Source organism: Dermochelys coriacea, chromosome 1, assembly GCF_009764565.3.
Source record: "Dermochelys coriacea isolate rDerCor1 chromosome 1, rDerCor1.pri.v4, whole genome shotgun sequence".
In the NCBI taxonomy this organism is placed as follows: Eukaryota; Metazoa; Chordata; order Testudines; family Dermochelyidae; genus Dermochelys; species Dermochelys coriacea.
Window position 1 is genome coordinate 164478880 of NC_050068.2, and position 18899 is coordinate 164497778.

Below are 18899 nucleotides of genomic sequence, written 5' to 3' on the forward strand. Positions count from 1 at the left end.
TTTTTTCCTAAACTGATTTGTTTCAAGTTTATCGTGTCCCTTTAAGATTTGAATTACTGTTCTATGACCATTTCATAACATCACACTTTTATATAGCTATAAAATTAAGATAGACAAATGTGAATGAAAGAGTACACAGATATGAGGTCAGTCTTTTGCTTTAGTGTTGAATTCATGTTTATGTTCAATGCACTTTATTGCACGTAGACTTGTTCCTTTTTATATGGCTAAAGAGTAGGAAATGTAAACATTCCTAAAACACCTTTTTGTGTTTTTCCTTTACACCCTTTCACTTTTGCTCTTTAATCTTAACTGGTCATATGCTAATGTTGATGAGATCAGCTTTTCTAACATCATTCTCCTTTCTACTACCACGCACATCAGCATCCATCCTCCAGAAAAAACCTACCGTTTTTTCAGTGAGGCCTACAGCTTCCTTGCTTGTTACTGCTTGAGATCTGAAGTACCCACTGTTCTATTAATTTAAATATCACTGTCGGGAGGGGATGGCTCAAACTGTGAGCGCTAGCCCTTTGAAATCTAGGTATTACATTGTTATATTTAATCCTGAGTAACAGTATGCAGTGTTGTAGCTGCGTTCGTCCCAGGGTATTAGAGACAAGGTGGGTGAGGTAATATCTTTTATTGGGCCAACTTCTGTTGGCGAAAGAAACAAGCTTTTGAGCTTACACAGAGCTCTGCTTCAAATTTGGGAATTTTTTTGTTTTCCCCAGACCTGAAGAAGAGCTCTGTGTAAGCTCAAGCTTATTTCTCTCACCATCAGAATTTGGTCCAATAAAAGTTATTACTTCACCCACCTTTTCTCTCGACTGTAAAAGTCTGTCAATTTACGTTGGTGTGCTGTTTTTCTCATCACTGGGATTATCAGATGTCCTCAGTAAACCCTATAATGCAGATTATAAGAAGTATGAAAAAAATCGAATTTTTCCATTTGTGATACAATGCAAGCTTGAGAACAGGTGCTGTTTCATACAGAACATACACATGTAAAATTACATTTAAGGCATTGATCATTTGAAATCAGTCTTGAACCTAGGCTATATCCAGTAGTGTATTTTATTTATTCTCCTGCCACTTGCATTGCAGTTTCAATGCCTATAACATAAAAGGAGGGATTACAGAGGGAATGGAAATAAAAATGTAATGACAAACCTGGAATCGGTTTAACAAAACTAGAAAAGTAACAATAAAATTGCAAAGGGAAAAAAAGAATTGAGAGACTTCTAGTTTCTAGAACTATCAGGCTGATTTTTTTTTTTTAAACCATCTTCTGTACATTTTGGCTGTTCTCATACATTGGGCGCCAGGGAAGCATTTTGCCAATTGTTTTGGTGAATTTGAATGAACTAGGTTCATTGCATGACAGAACAATCTCCTTCTTGACATTTCCTTCACAGACCCACATTGTAGCAGTGGCATTCCAACAAGTATGTCCTTGGAGACTTTTAAAGTAGTAAGTGACAGGTAGGGAGCATGTGCATGTCCCTCAAACCCTCCATACAATAAACTGATGATATAAATGCCCTGCCCCTTTTAACTATCCCTTAGCTCAGGCAGGGGCAAACTTTTTGGCCTGAAGGCCGCATCGGTGTTCCAAAACTATATGGAGGGCCAGGTAGGGAAGGCTGTGCCTCCCCAAACAACCTGGACCCTACCCCCTCCCACTTCTCACCCCCTGACTGCCTCCTTCAGAACCCCCCCATCCACTCACCCCTCCGCTCCTTGTCCCCTGACTGCCCTGGCTCCTATCCAACCCTCCCTGACCACCACCCCCAAACCTTTGCCCCATCCAACTGCCACCCCCAAATCTCTGCCCCCTCCAACTGCCCCCTGACTCCACCCCCCCAGAACCCCCTGCCCCTTATCTAACCTCCCCACCCCCTTACCATGCTGCTCAGAGCAGCATGTGTGGCAGTCGTGCCGCCCGGCCGGAGCCAGACCTGCTCCTGCGCTGCCCGTCAGGAGCTTGCAGCCCTGCCACCCAGAGCACTGGCAGCATGGCGAGCTGAGGCTGCAGGGGAGGGGGACCAGCAGGGGAGGAGCTGGGGCCTAGCGCGCGCCCCCCCAGCCAGGAGCTCACAGTCCTGCAGGCCATAGTTTGCCCACCTTTGCCTTAGCTCCTCCATCAACGTGAGCAGTTATGAAATTAATTCGTTCTCTTTCTATATAGAGTGCTAGCTGAGATATACTTGTATAGAGCCTAAAATTAGTCTAAAGTTATTAGGGTAGACTTATGCTAAGAGTTCCAAAAATAGGAGCCTAAAGCTAGGCTCCTAAATCCATATTTAAGCATCTGAATAAAGAGACCTGATCCTCAAAAGTGTTAAGGACCCAGCAGCTCCTGTTGTCCTCCCTTGAAAGTCTCTTCCACTAAAGAAGATGAAGGCTCCTAAAGGGATTTTTCAGCCTCGTCTAGTCTGCTAAATCAGAAGTGCTGCCCAATGTGGATCTGGACACTGTCTTGGAGGAAGAACCAGTTAGGCTTCTAAGCTGCTACTTATACCACAGCTCCTGCTGAGGCTGGCTTGACTGCTTTCTCCTCTCTTCTGAGGGGCAGCAGGGTCTTTTAAGACCTGGTAGGTAGAATGGCATCTGCTTTGGATATTCCTATAGCAGCTTTGGTCCGCACGACACACTTGCTTTAGTCTGTCCAAAGGAGTGTTGAATCCACCTGTCTCTGTGGCCTCAGTCTCTGAATGGCTGTAGGTTTTTTGACATGGTGATAAAAATGTCTGCACTGGGTCTACACTAGCTCACTCCACAGTGCAGTGGCACCAGTGCTAAACTAATGCCAGGAAAATCACTTGTGTAGACAAGGCCCAGGTGTGAAAGTCTCCTCCCTGTTCTATCCCTTTAGATAACATTTCTGCTTCTTTTAACATACACCATTCTAGTAAACCTGTAAGGTTACTGTGGAAATAGCCTGTAATTAATAGCTTTATCTTCAAATAAATCTTTTTTTCCTCTGTATTACTGTTATATACACATTTTTCCTTGGGCAAGAGTGAGCTGTCTTCCTAATAATTTTAAAGAAAGCATCATTAATATTAGTGTGGGTTGGACTTTTCACTGGAATGGAAAAAATTGGTGCAGTTTGGAAATGTAGTCTAAAGTCAGACAGAGAAATGCAGAAGTGTAACAGGAGCAGATGAAAATAGCTTGTGCTGCTGAAACATGGCACCCAGATTCTCCCTTTGAGTCCCATTACGTATATGACAAGCAAAAGGAGTAGTAAACAGCTTCTACTTAGCCAGTACCTACACAATATTTGTGGTTGTATAATATAAGAACACAAGTGTATACCCTCCTATTTTAATATCTGGTAGACCATTTTCCCCTCTCCCTTTAAGTACAGCCTGTTTCCCTTGATGCTTGATGTAGGTAGGTAGAGCTTCCTTTTTTCTAAAGCTTTATTAGCCTCACATTCTGCCCATCGTGTTTGAAGCATTTGGAATTTGCCAGACTCCCATTATCGGATAAATACAGCTGCTGCCCAGGCCATGCCAACCATTTTATTTACAAATCGGATAAATGCAGTATTGTTGCAAAACAGCATCTTGGTACTTTTAGTGATTTTTTTCCCCCTCCCAGTGTTGACATCAGTCCTACCGCACTCCCTGCAGGTCAAAAGCGTAAATGTATAAACATTGATTCCAGTTTGAAATTGCAGATTTAAAAAAAAAAATCATTCTATTTATATTTTAAATTACCCCTTTGTGAATACTTTTTGCAATGAAAGAAAAGAGTTGTCGCTCCCCCCTCAGGACATGATTGGCGTGAGCTATAGGGGTGTGGTACTAAGGAGACTGTGCATACAGTGAGTAGTATCTGTGGGCGGGCGGGTTTGGCATGAGGCACACGTGCGTGTGCTGTATGCACACACTGCAGAGGGTACACGTATGGCTGTGTCAGAGGAGTGAGGTGCACTTACGATGTGAGTGTAAAATGCACGCAGATGGCCCGGGTGCACGCAAGAGCCAAATGAGGGGGTACACTGCACACTGCACCCCCCGCCACTGTTCTGCGCGCCAGGGTTTAAGCTTTAATTCGTTTAGAAAAGCGTCGACGGGATGCCAAGAAAACTTTCAATCGTGATCCGAAGGCGGGGCGGGGGGAAGCGAGAGTCGCCGCCGCTCGCGTCGGCCCCGGGCGTGTGCGGGGCAGGCTCGGAGGCGCCGCTCCGCCCCGGGGCGGGGCTCGCCGCTTTGGCGCCAGAATTCGGAGCCCGGCTCCCGCCGCCAGCGCCCGGCCCGGTCCGGCCCCGCCATGTGCGCCGCGGTGCCCGGCTACTCGCCCGGCTTCAAGAGGCCGCCGGAGACGCTGCGGCTGAAGCGGAAAAGGGCCCGGAGGAGCGAGGCCGCCTGCCCGCCCTGTCCCCGGGCGGACCCGGCCCCCACCCCGCGCCCTTTCCCCAGAGCCGGGCGGCGCAATCCCTTCTCCAGCCTGGACAACGCGCCGCGCCCCGGCGCCGCCCGGCGCCGCCCCCCGGGCTCCCCCGAGCTGCAGGAGCAGCGGCCCTCACCGGGGAGCCGGACCCGCAAACACCCGCTCTGGCAGGTACCGAGCCGCCCGCCCCGAGGGGCTTGGCCGGCTTTGCTCCCCAGGCCCCGCTAGCGGCCGGGACTCAGGAGCCCGGGCTCGTGTTCCTGGCGCGGTCACTGCTCACTGCACCGCGCCGAGCTGCGGGTTCCCCCTCGCTGGGGGAGGGGTGGCAGGCGGACCTTTGCAAAGCCCTTGGGGTAGGTCTACGACGCCGTAGGAGGCCCCTGGCGGGGGGGGCGGGCTCCCCGGCCTCGGGCTGCCGGCGCTGTACGATCGCGGTGTGGACGCTTGCGCTGGAGCCCAGGCTCTGAAACCTGGTCGGGGGAGGGTGTCCCAGAGGCTGGGCTCCAGCCCAAGCCCAAAACAGCCCCGCTGCCATTTTGTGGCCCCTGCCAGCCTGAGTCAGCTGCTACAGGCCAGGTGCGGCGGTGCCCCTGGTCTCTTACGGCTGTGTTGACCTACCAGTTGAGATCTGCAGATAAAAAGAGCTAGGAATTATCGATAGCGCTAGAGTCGATTGAGATGCCTTTGGTTTTGTAAAAATGATGGGAGGTTTTGGGGTGCGGTGGAGTGGGGTTAGAATCAGCGCTGGCAATTTCCCAGGAGAAACTAGTTTAGGGCCGGGTACTGGTAAATACTGGCCTAAATCCAGTTTAAATCAGGAAACTGGGGGAAAGAATTGCATCAGGGTCCCGCAAGTTTGGTAAAAGTAGAATGAACCTCTTCAAACTTTGGGTACATCCATTGGTAACCACAGGCTCAGAAAGCTGCTACAGAATGCTGGACGGCCAAAAGGACCTGGGCTGATAGTCTGAAACTCTGCATGCTTCTGATTGCTTAATGCTTCTAGCCTACAACTCTGCATTATTGCCATTTTCATGCAATCAGGTGTTTTAGATTTTTGTTCATATAATATTGAAAACTGAAATATGAGTGGACAGATACAACTTTCTTGAGAAAATACCAAACCAAAGTGTATACAGACATTCTGCTGTTCAGTATTATAATTACATATATTAAGCCCACTGCAGTTTTACTTTTTATTTATACAACCCTAAATTAATATAGTGACTTACGTAATCACAATTTGAATGAGTACTTGTGGCACCTTAGAGACTAACAAATTTATTGGAGCATAAGCTTTCGTGGGCTACAGCTCACTTCATCGGATGCATAGAATGGAACATATAGTAAGGGGGGTGTGTGTGCGCGCGCGCGCATGTGCGCACACATACATACATACAGATAACTTATCTGTATGTGTATATATCTTACTCTATATTCCATTCTGTGCATCCGATGAAGTGGGCTGTAGCCCACGAAAGCTTATGCTCTAATAAATTTGTTAGTCTCTAAGGTGCCACAAGTACTCCTATTCTTTTTGCGGATACAAACTAACACGGCTTCTACTTTGAAACCTGACAATTTGAATATGTAACTAAAACTAAATATAAGATAGTATGCATTAGCTAAACAGTTTTTAAAATAGAAAATGCCGTCAACTGAGTTTTTCCTGGAGCAGTAAATACCATGATTTTTACCTAGTAAAGGTTTCAGAGTACCAGCCATGTTAGTCTGTATTCGAAAAAAGAAAAGGAGTACTTGTGGCACCTTAGACACTAACAAATTTATATGAAGTTGATAGATTTCCACTCCATACAGCTAAATTCAGTGCCTTGCATAATGACAGGTTTCAGAGTAGCAGCTGTGTTAGTCTGTATTCGCAAGGTGCCACAAGTACTCCTTTTCTTTTTACCTAGTAAAGTCCACCTCTAGTAAATACCATCCATCCCTGGTTGGAATTTTTTTTCCCTCTGAAGGGAAAAAAGTGAGTCAAGCGGTGGGTGGGACCTAAAACACACCTTTGTTTGTTTTTGTTCTTTTAAAAAAATAATTAATAATTCAGTCAAAGCCACTTGGTTTGCCCTCTCTTCTCCCTCCTCCCTCCCCCCCCCCAAAAAAGGGGGACAGCAAACTGGTGGGCAAAAAGTTGTCAATCACTTTAAATCCACGCCCAGAGAGCACTGCATACCCCTGGACCTAGTGAAATCTCAGAAGGGGAAAGAAATATATTCTCCTACTGGAATTAACACCTTGTCCTGGTGTCATGTGGAACTTTCAGGCTCTTTAGTCTGTAAATCTAACTTTACCCCCCAGATAGGCTCCATTATGAGTAATGATTGGAGAAGTGTCTAGTGGGGTTTTGTGAACTACTTACAAGGCTTTTTAAAGTTTTCAGTCATATGTAGAATTAAAGCTACTTTTATACAATTTAAGAAAAGCTTTTTGGTAGGGAGAAGCAGGTTCCACTAGATTATCTGTTAAGGTTGTAGGGAAGGGGTGTTGCACAAAAGTATTGTACCTGTGTATAAAACAATTAAAGGAACAACAGGAAAATTTGCTTGTTGCTCTCATTTAGTGTGCTCCATACTATACTAACACAAAGGAGGATGTGTGTTCAGTAGTGCAATCTTTAATAATTCTCAAGCTATTTAGCTGAAGAAAGGGACTCTCAGAGCCCAAACTTTCCAATACATTTGGAGTACGATTTAAGAAAATCACTAAACTTACAAATGTATTTACATCTGCAAAATGCCTTTTAATTGTTGCCACCAGAGGGTGAAATATTCTAATATGTGCTATTTATAATGGTCAGTTTTAAATATCTCATGAAATTATACTTAAAGATCAGCCTTAAAACAAAATTGTCAATTTAACTCTCAACTTTGCTGTACTTTAGATTAAGTTGAGAACTCTTTCTTTAGTTTTTAGATCCTCTTCAAGAAAATAAATCCACCTGGAAAGAAGAGTGTTCTGAAAGAGCGGATGTTACCACATTAACCAATGTAGGAAGCCATAAATATTGTTTTTGGGGTGTTTAACATTTCATCAGGCACAAAAAGCTTAAATTTTGTCTTTTTCTGTAGGTTTGTGTTCAGTGTCATTACTAGAATGTTACAATTGTAGGACTTTTTCTTAGAATGCCTTGAAGTTCAGTATTAAGTTGACACCAACTTAAAATTCATATTTTGTCTGAAATCTTTACTACTGTTACTTGACACATGTAAATTTACTGTAGCGGAAAGAGATTAGAAAAATTCTTTCAATTTGTTTACTTTGCGCTTCTCACAGAAACGTCTATAACAGTTTTGTCTGCTTGTATAGTCATTCACGTCCCCTGTTGTCCCTATTGGTCTTTCAGTGCTGTAACAGAAGAGAGAGAAACCCCTAAAAAAAATAAAAAAATGTAAAACTACAAACATTGATAACAGACTTAAGCAGGGTGTAATTCCTGAAACTAACTTTTTGAAGCTGACTAGATTTCCAGTTGTATGCAGTGTTGTAGCCGTGTTGGTACCAGGATATTAGAGAGACAAGGTAAATGAGGTAATACCTTTTATTGGACCAACTTCTATTGGTAGGAAAGACTAGCTTTTGAGCTTACACAGCTCTTTCAGAACAAGAAGAACTCTGTGGAAGCTCGAAAGCTTATGTCTCTCACCAATAGAAGTTGGTCCAATAAAAGATATTCTCTCACCCACGTTTTCTCGTTGGATTTCAAGTTGATGGTCAAAATCTAGATTTCAGCCAACTTTTATCAGGGGTTAGGACGAAACTTTCTCTAAAGAGACAGTTATCCCTTACTGCCTAAAGGATTTCATGCACCTTCTGTGAAGCATTTGGTACTGTCCAGTCACCAACAATGGTGACTGGCTTAGATGGACCACTGGTCTGATCTGGCATAGGATTCATATCTTCTTAAACTTGTACATAATAATTATTATTATATTATTATTTATTATAACAGAAATATATAACAGGTTTCAGAGTAGCAGCCGTGTTAGTCTGTATTCTCAAAAAGAAAAGGAGTACTTGTGGCACCTTAGAGACTAACAAATTTATTAGAGCATAAGCTTTCGTGAGCTACAGCTCACTTCATCGGATGCATTTCGATGAAGTGAGCTGTAGCTCACGAAAGCTTATGCTCTAATAAATTTGTTAGTCTCTAAGGTGCCACAAGTACTCCTTTTCTTTTTGAGAAATATATAACAATCAACTTGTTTTTATTTGGATAAAAACCTCCTGCAGTTTGTAACCCAAACACTGCAGTATTGTGTGAGTATTCAAATCTGAGCTGGAAAGTGATCGTGACTCAAAACAATGATTTTGGCTAGTCTATTTTAATTGATATAAACTGAAATACAAAATACATTTTTCTAAAATGATCATAAATGTTAACAGTTTAAGATACTTGTAAACAAGGAACAACTTAAATTTTGCATGTGTTCCTCTGCAATGACTAAGTACTGGGCACTGTTATATTTACTGTCATAGAAATCAATATGTAAGGAATGCTACTGTCCAGTGTAATAAAGGTAAAAGTTGTTTTTGCAAGGACTTCCATGCTTTCTTTGCATGGTTTACTGTATTTCAGAGCTCATATAACATAATTTTCCTATCAGTTGTCCATCAATTCCTGTATCTTATGTGCTTGCCAATATCAGGTGCTTTAAATGAAAGTGCCAGAAACCCCCATAGTGACCAATTATGAATAACCTTTTCCCTGAGGAAAAAACTTCTCCTAACCCTTGTCAGTGGTGACTTATGCCTTGAAGCACGAGTCCAGTATGCTTTCCAAAACACTGGCTGATAGTTTTTAGGTGAGAAATATTTTTCTCATGTACTTAACTTTACATTATTTCTATTTTGTAAGGATCTTCATTACCTATTTCCATACCTGATGTTTCCTCCTCACCAAGCACGGAATTTCCTGCAGACTGGAGTATTAAAACTCGACTTCTGTTCACTTCTTCCCAACCTTTTACTTGGGCAGAGCATTTTAAAGGCACAGAAGAGGCTCAAGGATTTGCCCAGCACTGTAGAGCAACATCAGTCAATTTCCCACAAAGCATACAGGTAATCAGTCTCCTTTAATCATGTTAAATATAATGGAGATTATATGTTTTTTTTTTTTGTTTGTTTGTTTTTTTTAAGTTCTTGTGTACACTGGGAATATCCCTTACTGAGCAACTGGTGTAACTGTACCAGTGCTGACCACCTACTGCAGAAAAAGGAAAGTCAGGGTTTGCAACAACTGTGAAGTTGTTAAATTAAGGTTTATACCTTCAACTGGAAAAAGAAAAGGAGTACTTGTGGCACCTTAGAGACTAACAAATTTATTAGAGCATAAGCTTTCGTGAGCTACAGCTCACTTCATCGGATGAGCTGTAGCTCATGAAAGCTTATGCTCTAATAAATGTGTTAGTCTCTTATGTGCCACAAGTACTCCTTTTCTTTTTGCGAATACAGACTAGCACGGCTGCTACTCTGAAACCTACCTTCAACTGGGTACAACAGTGCAAACAGTACTGGTGCAGTTCCCTAGTTGCTGCCTACCACTTGGTGAATTGGGGCTATTCACTAGACGAGGCCCTTAGGTTTATGTGTAAAATAAATGCTTGAAGTGCCGGAAAGGGAGACCATCCAGCTCTCTGAGAAGAAAGATATTGCCATCTTATTAAACACTGTGTTTGGAATCTAGGAACCAAAGCTGTCCACGGAACTTCGCTGCGCATTCCAGCAAAGTCTTATTTATTGGCTTCACCCTTCACTGCCATGGCTACAGCTATTCCCTCGTATTGGAGCAGATAGGAAAATAGCTGGAAAGACTAGTCTTGGTCACATGGTGAAACACTGCAACAAGTTCTAATGAGTGAGTGGTAAGTTGAACTGATGAATTTCTGGATTTGGTAAACCCAAATACTTGGATTACTGTATTTAATTTAAGTATGTATTGTTGTCCTCATTCCTGTGGAAAACGCTTTCTTTCACCAAGATATTTATCATTTGAGGTCTCTGTATTTGCAAATGTGGTATGTGGCATCCCTTCTGTTGAGCTGCAGAACTGCCTCAAAGCAGTGTCCATTAGGGTTGCACAAGAGACCTCGCATGACAGTGACATCATCACCCTACTCTGTATAAGGGATTGTGCGTGCATATCCCAAAGGCCTCAATTTCTTTTCATCACCAGAGAAAGCAAACAGACCTTGCTTTTGTCCTCAGGCTAGATCTTCCCTTAGGCAAACTTGTAAGAAAATAAGATGATGGTGGTAGGGTAGGGTAGGGTAGGGTAGGATAGGATAGGATAGTTTTAGTATACATAGCTTGCCCTTATCTCAAGAGCCTTTGGCCCCTTTCTAGGGTCATGTCAAGGCCAGAGCCCCATAAACGTTCAAGAGGCATACCTCCTACCTCCAAATTGTACTAGAGACTGTCACTCATGTCTGCTGCCTTCCACAGCTGAAACAAGATTTACTCGCAAAAAGAAAAGGAGTACTTGTGGCACCTTAAAGACTAACAAATTTATTAGAGCATAAGCTTTCGTGAGCTACAGCTCACTTCATCGGATGCATTTGGTGGAAAAAACAGAAATCTCTCCTCTGTTTTTTTCCACCAAATGCATCGATGAAGTGAGCTGTAGCTCACGAAAGCTTATGCTCTAATAAATTGTTAGTCTTTAAGGTGCCACAAGTACTCCTTTTCTTTTGCGAATACAGACTAACACGGCTGCTACTCTGAAACCTAAGATTTACTCGATGACCTACTGTGCAGTTTCCCACACCTTCACTCCCCACACTGGAATGGGAAGACATTTGAGTCTCCAGATTCATTTGGCTTCTCAATGTCTACAGCCTGATACTCTGGCCCTGTTGGAGGTGCCTAGACCAGTCTCCTTGCTGAGGCTTTCTGACACAAGACTCACTTTGCCAGTGCAGCCTCTCTGCTGCCTTCTATCCTGGGCCCACGATGGAATCTCTTCTGCCTCGTTCTAGGAGCAAATCCTTTATCCAGCGCTGCTGGGAAATCAAAAGCAGCACCCAAGACCAAACTGGCACTGTCTCTGAAAGCATCAATCGCCTTGGCGATGACACAAGAACGACCACCTGACAGCCTACTCCTCATTCAGCACTGCTGCCCTTGACATTGACTCCAAATCTCTCCTCCACTGCAGATACCCCTCTGCGCAGATGCCTGTTGGGAAAAGGCAATAGAAGAGGAAGCTCATCTCTACTTCTGCCCCTCTTGTGAGAAGAAAGGGACATCCTCTTCTTCTTTCATACTTTCCAACCCACAAGGGCTTTGGAGATTAACTGCACGACTGTCACCTCTTCTCCACAATTCTCTGGAGCCAGGCATCTCCACGCCATTAACTTGGACTCTTCTCTGGTTAGGGCAACCAGTCTTCTCCTCTCCCTACAATCTCCAGTTTCGCTGAAGGGCATGGTGAATGCATTCCCCCACCACTTTTAGGGAGCCTCTGCTGTTGTGGGACCTAAATCTTGTCTAACAAAGCTAATTGGCCCTTCCCGTGTGCCTTAGTGATGCAGTGTCTCGAGCATCTGTAGATCAAATTGGCCTTCCTGAGAGCAGATACAGTTGCTAGGAGAGGTTAGTGAGCTTAGTGCTTTGTGGACCACAGCGTAAAGGTTTGGTGGTCAAGACAAGTGTGCCGTTAGGCCCATCCCAGCTTCATGCTTAAGGTGATCTGAGGTTCCCATCTATCGATGTTTTCCCTTCCCCGTGTTGTTCGTAACAGATCCCATAGCTACCCAAGGGAACTTACCTCCATACCCTTGATGTAGTGAGGGTGCTCTTTTCTTATCTGGAAAAGACCATGGCCTCTCGAAAATCTAATGGTCTTTTTTATCACATATGTGGGAGAGATGCCAAAGAGAGCCCATTAGCAAACAGACTCTCACTGGTTAAGGAGATGTATAGATATTAGCTAGGAATCCAGTACCATCCTGGTTAAAGACCTACTCCATGAGAGCCACCACCGTGTCAGTGAGCAAGCGTTACGAAGGCTCCCAGGGTGGAGTCACGCATAGGAGCGACTTGGGTTTGATGCACTTTCGCCAGAGACGCTGCTCCTTTGATTTAGCATGTACTCCAATTCCTAGTTTGGGGAGAACAGTGCTACAGTCCTTTTTAGTTTAAAAACTCCTCACTGTCTGCCCTCCTGATGGGGCACTGCTTGCTAATCTCCACAGGGGGAATGCACAGAGACTTCTAAGAAGAAAGGTTACTTACCAATAACTGTTCTGGGTTTGCACTGACAGTCCTCCCACCTTCCTCCTTACCTTGGAATTCTAATTAACATCAGGCCTCTCTGGTTTGAGGGAAGAAACTGAGGCAGATGGGGGATTACATTCCCTTGTGTAGAATAGGGTGATGACCCTCATGTGAGGTCTCTCATTGTCCTTCCCAATGGACATAACTTTATCAAAGAGACAAGGCAGGTGAGGTAATATCATTTATTGGACCAACTTCTGTTGGAAAGAGACACATTATTGAGCTTACACAGAGCTCTTCTGCAGGTCTGAAAAACTTACTACACAGCTAAGTACAAGGTGGAACAGATTGTTTAGCATACATAGTTAACACACACATTTCAAGGAACCATTCAAAGTGGAAATGGCTTGTCTCTTTCGCCAAACGGAAGTTGGTCCAATAAAAGATATTACCTCACCACCTTGTCTCCCTAATATTCTGGGATCCAATGGCTATAACAACACTGCATATAACTCTATCAAGACAGTTTCACAGCTTATCACCAGGGACACTATATTTCTACAAGTGTAAATACAGAGGCAACTCTTGAACAATAGTTACTACAATAGAATCCATATCTTACAAACTAGTAGGGATTGAGGAGTCTTAAAAGTGAACATCTCAAAATTACCATAGGTACAGTGCATAAGTTGCAGTATGGTGCATTGCTTTCTTGGCCTTTGAACCCACGGCGAAGCAACTTCTGATTGCATTGAAATGTGAAAAGATATTGACTTGTCTTCACAGACACCACTTCATTCATGATTATTTTGTGTCCCCTAACTTGCCCCCCCCCCACCACTGGGAAAAATGGTTCATAAAACTGATCGTTCGTAGATAGGTGTTTGTAAAATTTGAAGTCCTACGGTAGTTACCAACCTCTCTTTCTCATGGCTACATAAAGCAGACATGCAAAGCTCTTAATAAAATCCCTTCTATCATAGTAAGGAGCTGAATACTCTCAATAGGCAGTCTTAGACTCTAACAGCTAACTTTTGTGTTGAATGCCTTTCCAAGCCTAGCTGTTGATCTGAGAGAATTTTGCAAAACTATTAGCAAATTTCCGTTAATGCTTTGTGGGAATTAATACACTAAGGAGTAAGCTTCTCAAAAGAGCTCAGCACCCACAATCAGGGCCAGACTTATCAAAAGAGCTCAGCACAGTGGATGATAACTCCTGAAAATCTGGCCCTAGGTGTTCCAGACCACCTCTTTCAAACCTGATCATAAAAGGTGCATGTTATCTAAATACCGTAAAACTAACATTTTATGGAGTATTTTATTTCAACCTATTTGAGAATCCAGGTGGTTGTTTTAGCAGGTGGCAATAGTGTTAAAAAATGTCTCTTACAGAATGGTCATCTAAAATTTTATAACTTCTCTTCCTCTAACCTGCAGGTCGGTCAGTTTTACTTCCCTATATAATCTTCTCAAAGCCAAGCTGTGTCCTATTTCTATGTTGTACCTACCAATTTACTGTGCTGTTTCGTGCAGCAGGCCTTGCAGGAAGTTAATGTGATCACAGCTGTTATTTCCCCTACAACCAGGGGTTTAAGGGAAGCCATGAGAAATGAAGGTAAGACAGAGTTTCTTCCAATAAGATTTAAATATCATACAAAACTCACGTTCTAACACAATTATGTATATAAACCATTCATTTGCTTACCTTTCCTACTCAGGCATAGAATTTTCTTTACCTTTGGTAGAAGAAACTAGGAGCAAGACTCAGAAAAACTCTGAAACAAACTTGGATACAGAAGTTAACAGTCCTGAAACAGGCAAAAACACTGAAGATGGAGAGTATGTAACAAAAACTGTCTGTTTCTAGAATTTAAATGCACTTGTCACTGCCTAGACAATTTAATAGATATTAATGTGGAGTATTTTAACCATCTGAATCTGTTTTTCCTAGGGAACAAGGAGTGAGTGACGATGAAAGTTTCTCTTGGCTTGAGGAGATGGGAGTCCAAGACCAGATTAAAAAGCCAGATGCAATTTCTATCCAACTGTATCCTTTGAGTACCAGAATATAATATATCAAAAACATGCATTGGAATACTTCTTCTCTGTGAAGATCTGTCGTATTTAAATCGTAGTCCATCAATAACTGTGCAATAATGATGATTCTGTGAATTTTCAGTTAGTGATACGCATTTATGAACACACTGTAAAAGCAGTGTATCTCCTTCTGTACTTAACAGGGGATTTGCTTTTTATAAGCAGCAAATATTGTTACAGGATCACTAAGCGACTACACTTTTAATTGTACCAAAATTAATGTGATAGAATCTACGTTATAAATGTAATGAGTGAAAATACACCTGTTACTGACCTGCCTTTTGATTAGGCTTAGAGTAACAGTAACTGCATTCTCTCTTACCTGTGTGTTTAAAGTACATTTGCTTTTTACAGAAAAACTGGTTTCTGTCTCAAGCTTATCTGGTTATAAATTTTACCCAAGACTAGGTGGTAGATTCCATGTAGCATAACGGAAATATAGTACCTATTGTATAGCTACAGGATGGGCGCCTGTGATGAAATGATGTAAACAAATCATGTCAGTTCTAGGTTTTCTGTCAACTGGTATTTCTACACATCCATGTCCAACCTATTATGGCATATGTCTCTGTATTTGATGCGTTCTTATATTTTGATACAAGAACCATTCCACCTGTTTCTGCCAAGGTAAGGAATAATCAGCAAACTTCACTTGTAAAGCCATACATAGCATGCTAGGTCAAATTTACTTTGTTCAACTGCCTTCTCAGTAATCTATATAGTACAGACCAGTGTGGCGATATCAACAACACTTCACCCCTACAGATCATAAGCTGTCACCTCCCAGAATGCTTCAGTAGGAAGACTTACTAGACGAACTGACGGTTTGGTTAAAGATATTTGTCTTCACAAACTTGTACTAGTACAAACCTAAAACTGGGAACAGTACTTTTTCACACTCCAATTTTTCTAATAAACACAAGAAAACTGGTTTAGTAAAGGTTCTCCCTGAATAGCTGTTAAACTAAACAATTTTCCTTTAATGACATGTTAATTACAGAACAAACTCTCTGGAGAACATGCCTTGTCTCATGATTTCAATAAAGTTTAGGCCTAAGCTATTTTTGAGTTCTTTACCTTTCCAGAGCAAATGTAAATTAGCATAGACGGCTGTTCAGTGAATTTTTACTTGACTTTAATTCTTGGTCTGGTGCATTTGATGCCCTTAAACTTCTTGTGTGTTTCCTTTGACTCATATCAACATAGCCGTAAAGAGAAAAATGAAGTGCAAGTGGATCACAAGCCTGAATCTGTTGCGTTAGTGAAAGGAACAAACACATTCGTGTTGCTGAACTTCTTGATAAACTGTAAGAGTTTAGTGGCTGCTGCAGGCCCTCAAGCAGGGCTCCCCCCAACACTGTTGTCCCCAGTTGCTTTTCGAGGTGCAACAATGCAAACGCTCAAGGTAAAAAACAAAGGAAAGAATGACTTTCTGGTGCTGTCTGTCTTCAGGAAGGGAAGGCTTTGTTCCTTTGCATATCTTTGTGTGGTTACTGCTCCTCCAGTGATGTTTCTTAATGATGCCATTTGTGCTGTGTAATTTGATGTTGAATTAGCAGTTTAATTACAAACTTGTCTATTGGGGTTTCAGGGTGGTAACATAGGTTTAAAGGCTTTGGAGGCTTAGTTGTACATAGTCTCACCTTCAAGACACAGGATTAAAACTATACTCTCCACTCCCCACCGCCACCCCCCTTTCCCCAGTCACTAAGGTTGCCAACTACAGTCCCCATGCAGTTGCACACTCTACCTACCATATTGTGTAGTTTTCTTGTGTATGAGGGTTTAGTATCTTGTATAATAAAATCATACTATAGCTTATGCCTTGTAGAGATATTGAATAACTGAATATCTAATATTCATAAAGCACTTTGAGAACATTGAATTAAAGCTGATCTTGAAATGTTGAAGTGTATGAAAAATAAGATTGGTCACTAATTTTGATATGTCAAACACTGAATATGTAATTTACTGTCTTCAGGCTCGAAGCATCAATGTGAAAACACCGGTTCACTCATGTTATAATGATATATTTAGCTTGGAGATCACGGGTCCTGTCATGCCTCATTGTCTGCATACTTTGACCATGCTGCTCAAATCTGCACAGAGGGGAGCTTTTTCTGCTGTATTATACACCCATGAGCCAACAGCAGTGTTTAACACTAATATAGAGAGAATCTTAAATAAGGTAAGTAGACTGAAAGGGTGTCTTCTGTGTTAGGGTTAGTACTTTTTATCACTAGAAACAATAGACTAGGGAATGTGGGGGGGGGGGAACTGCTCTTCACTTGGGATAATGACTAACACCCATTTGTTGGCACTTTAGAGAAACCAGTTTACAAGGTTTTATCAGAGGTAGGGAGGAGGCTGGGATTTCTAGTCATAAGAGTGGAAAAGCATGTTCATTAAACTGATGGCTTTAACCCAGTCCCTATCTACTACTCCACCGGTAGACTAGGCAGCTCTTCAGTATCTACTGCTCACTGGCACAAAAATAGGCATAAAATAGAATGAGTAGTTTGAAACAACTGCAGCTTGCACACCTCTTTTGTGAAACTGAATTTCCACAGGAAACTATGTGCAAGGACCTCACTAAGTGTGGATTGCATCTTAAAACCTTGGATCAATTGATTCAACTTCCAACATTAGGAAAGTCTTCCATACGACTCCTAGAAATGAGAGACTATGCTTACACCTGGAAATCCTAAGTATGCTATTTTAGTTCATGAAATGAGACTAGTAGTCTTTGGTCAACACTCTACAGATGCTATTGTGTACCAGGAGGGGAGAATTGCCTACTTGCGAAAGCTTTTGGATGTAGTGGAGAAGAACTTCTGTTGCACACATCATCACTCATAAGGCAACTTCCAGTGGAAAAACAAATATTCTGAATAGTTCAGCAAGAACACTGCCCCTCTCAATACCTGCAACAGCTGCATTTGTCTTCAATGTTTTTAAATAAAATGTTTTATAAACAAGGTAATCTTGCATTTTTTCCTGTTTAGAATTAAGAATGAGGGTTAGTGTATATTCACCATTTTTAAGGTGCAGAACTGTTAGAGGAACCACTTACAGTTTCTACAGAAGGTGAAGTGGCTCCTATGCTAATGGACACTGGAGGTCAGTAATTATTACTTGTTTCAGTATTAAAAAAGGACAACGACTAGATTAAACAGTAGTTGTGCTCGTGCTTAAACCATGATAGCTAAATGAGTATATGTACTTGTAAATTAAAGGTATAAAATGAGAAATTAATATAACAAGTTGTGACACTTATTCACCTACCAGTGATAACTTAACTCCTTTACACTATGAAACTTAAAGCAAAAAAGAGTGGTATCCCTCCCAAGTAAAATTTATTCTTAGCAGTAACTAAATGTAACTGGAAGCACCTAAAGTTCAAAGGAAGCACAGCTGTCATCTAAAAGGAAGGATTTCAATGCTATTGGTAAGATCAGTTGAATAAACTTAAGTTCAGTAACTCTGAAACTGAATAGCTTTGTTCTGACATGCTATTTATTACACTACCTGCAACAGAATTTAAATATCAATCTGTTTTGTGATGTAATGGTTCAGTTTTGGCAGAATACAGACTAACCTGTTCACTTGACAAGTAAATTGTCACTTTGAGTACATTTTGAAAGGATTCAACAATGAAAAGCACACTGTTAGTGATACCAGACTGAGGCTGACAAGCCACAAGTGACTTTAACCTGTTGGGGTGCCTTTACTATATTAACCAGTTGTAGTTGATGAAACAACACTTAGCCATTTTGCTGTGAGGAAAACAAACTGAATATTTCCTGTCATACTGTTTAAATATCAGTATGTAGTACTACAGTAAATGAAACAATGAATTCACACTACTCTGCCTCTCTTGCGTAATGTGGATTGCTAATTTGGCTTCTGAACCACTGAGGTCTGAGTATCAGTGCTCTAGGTTAATGTAGATAGTGGATATCGTCCTCCAACTTTAGCTGAAAAGAACTCTAAGAAACTGACACATCCTTGAAGAGCTGTAGAATGCTTTTTACTACACAGATTTCTGGTAAACAGGCTCCTGCAGTATAGCTCGTGAGCTTTTAAGATCAATATGTAGCACACTGAAGAGGCTGCCCCATGGAAGTTGGAAAGTCAATTAGAAGTCACTGTAGCTCTTGGATTTT

At 42.0% G+C, this 18899-nt stretch overlaps 1 protein-coding gene and 1 long non-coding RNA gene across 2 annotated transcripts; both read left to right on the top strand.

The window, feature by feature from the left end:
* Window positions 1–1853: 1853 nt before the first annotated feature.
* DONSON (DNA replication fork stabilization factor DONSON) lies at window positions 1854–17711 on the top strand. The gene is given in 14 exon segments (XM_038402695.2): window positions 1854–4578; window positions 7329–7409; window positions 9278–9284; window positions 9287–9480; window positions 10106–10235; window positions 10238–10283; window positions 14074–14124; window positions 14126–14186; window positions 14188–14251; window positions 14355–14475; window positions 14588–14683; window positions 15940–16138; window positions 16715–16921; window positions 17304–17711. Coding segments are annotated over 14 exon segments (1686 nt in total). The 5' UTR covers window positions 1854–4287; the 3' UTR covers window positions 17442–17711.
* LOC122458759 lies at window positions 7416–9124 on the top strand. Its single transcript, XR_006278994.1, has 2 exons — window positions 7416–8392; window positions 8604–9124. It is a non-coding gene; the product is annotated as an uncharacterized LOC122458759 (long non-coding RNA).
* Window positions 17712–18899: the final 1188 nt, after the last annotated feature.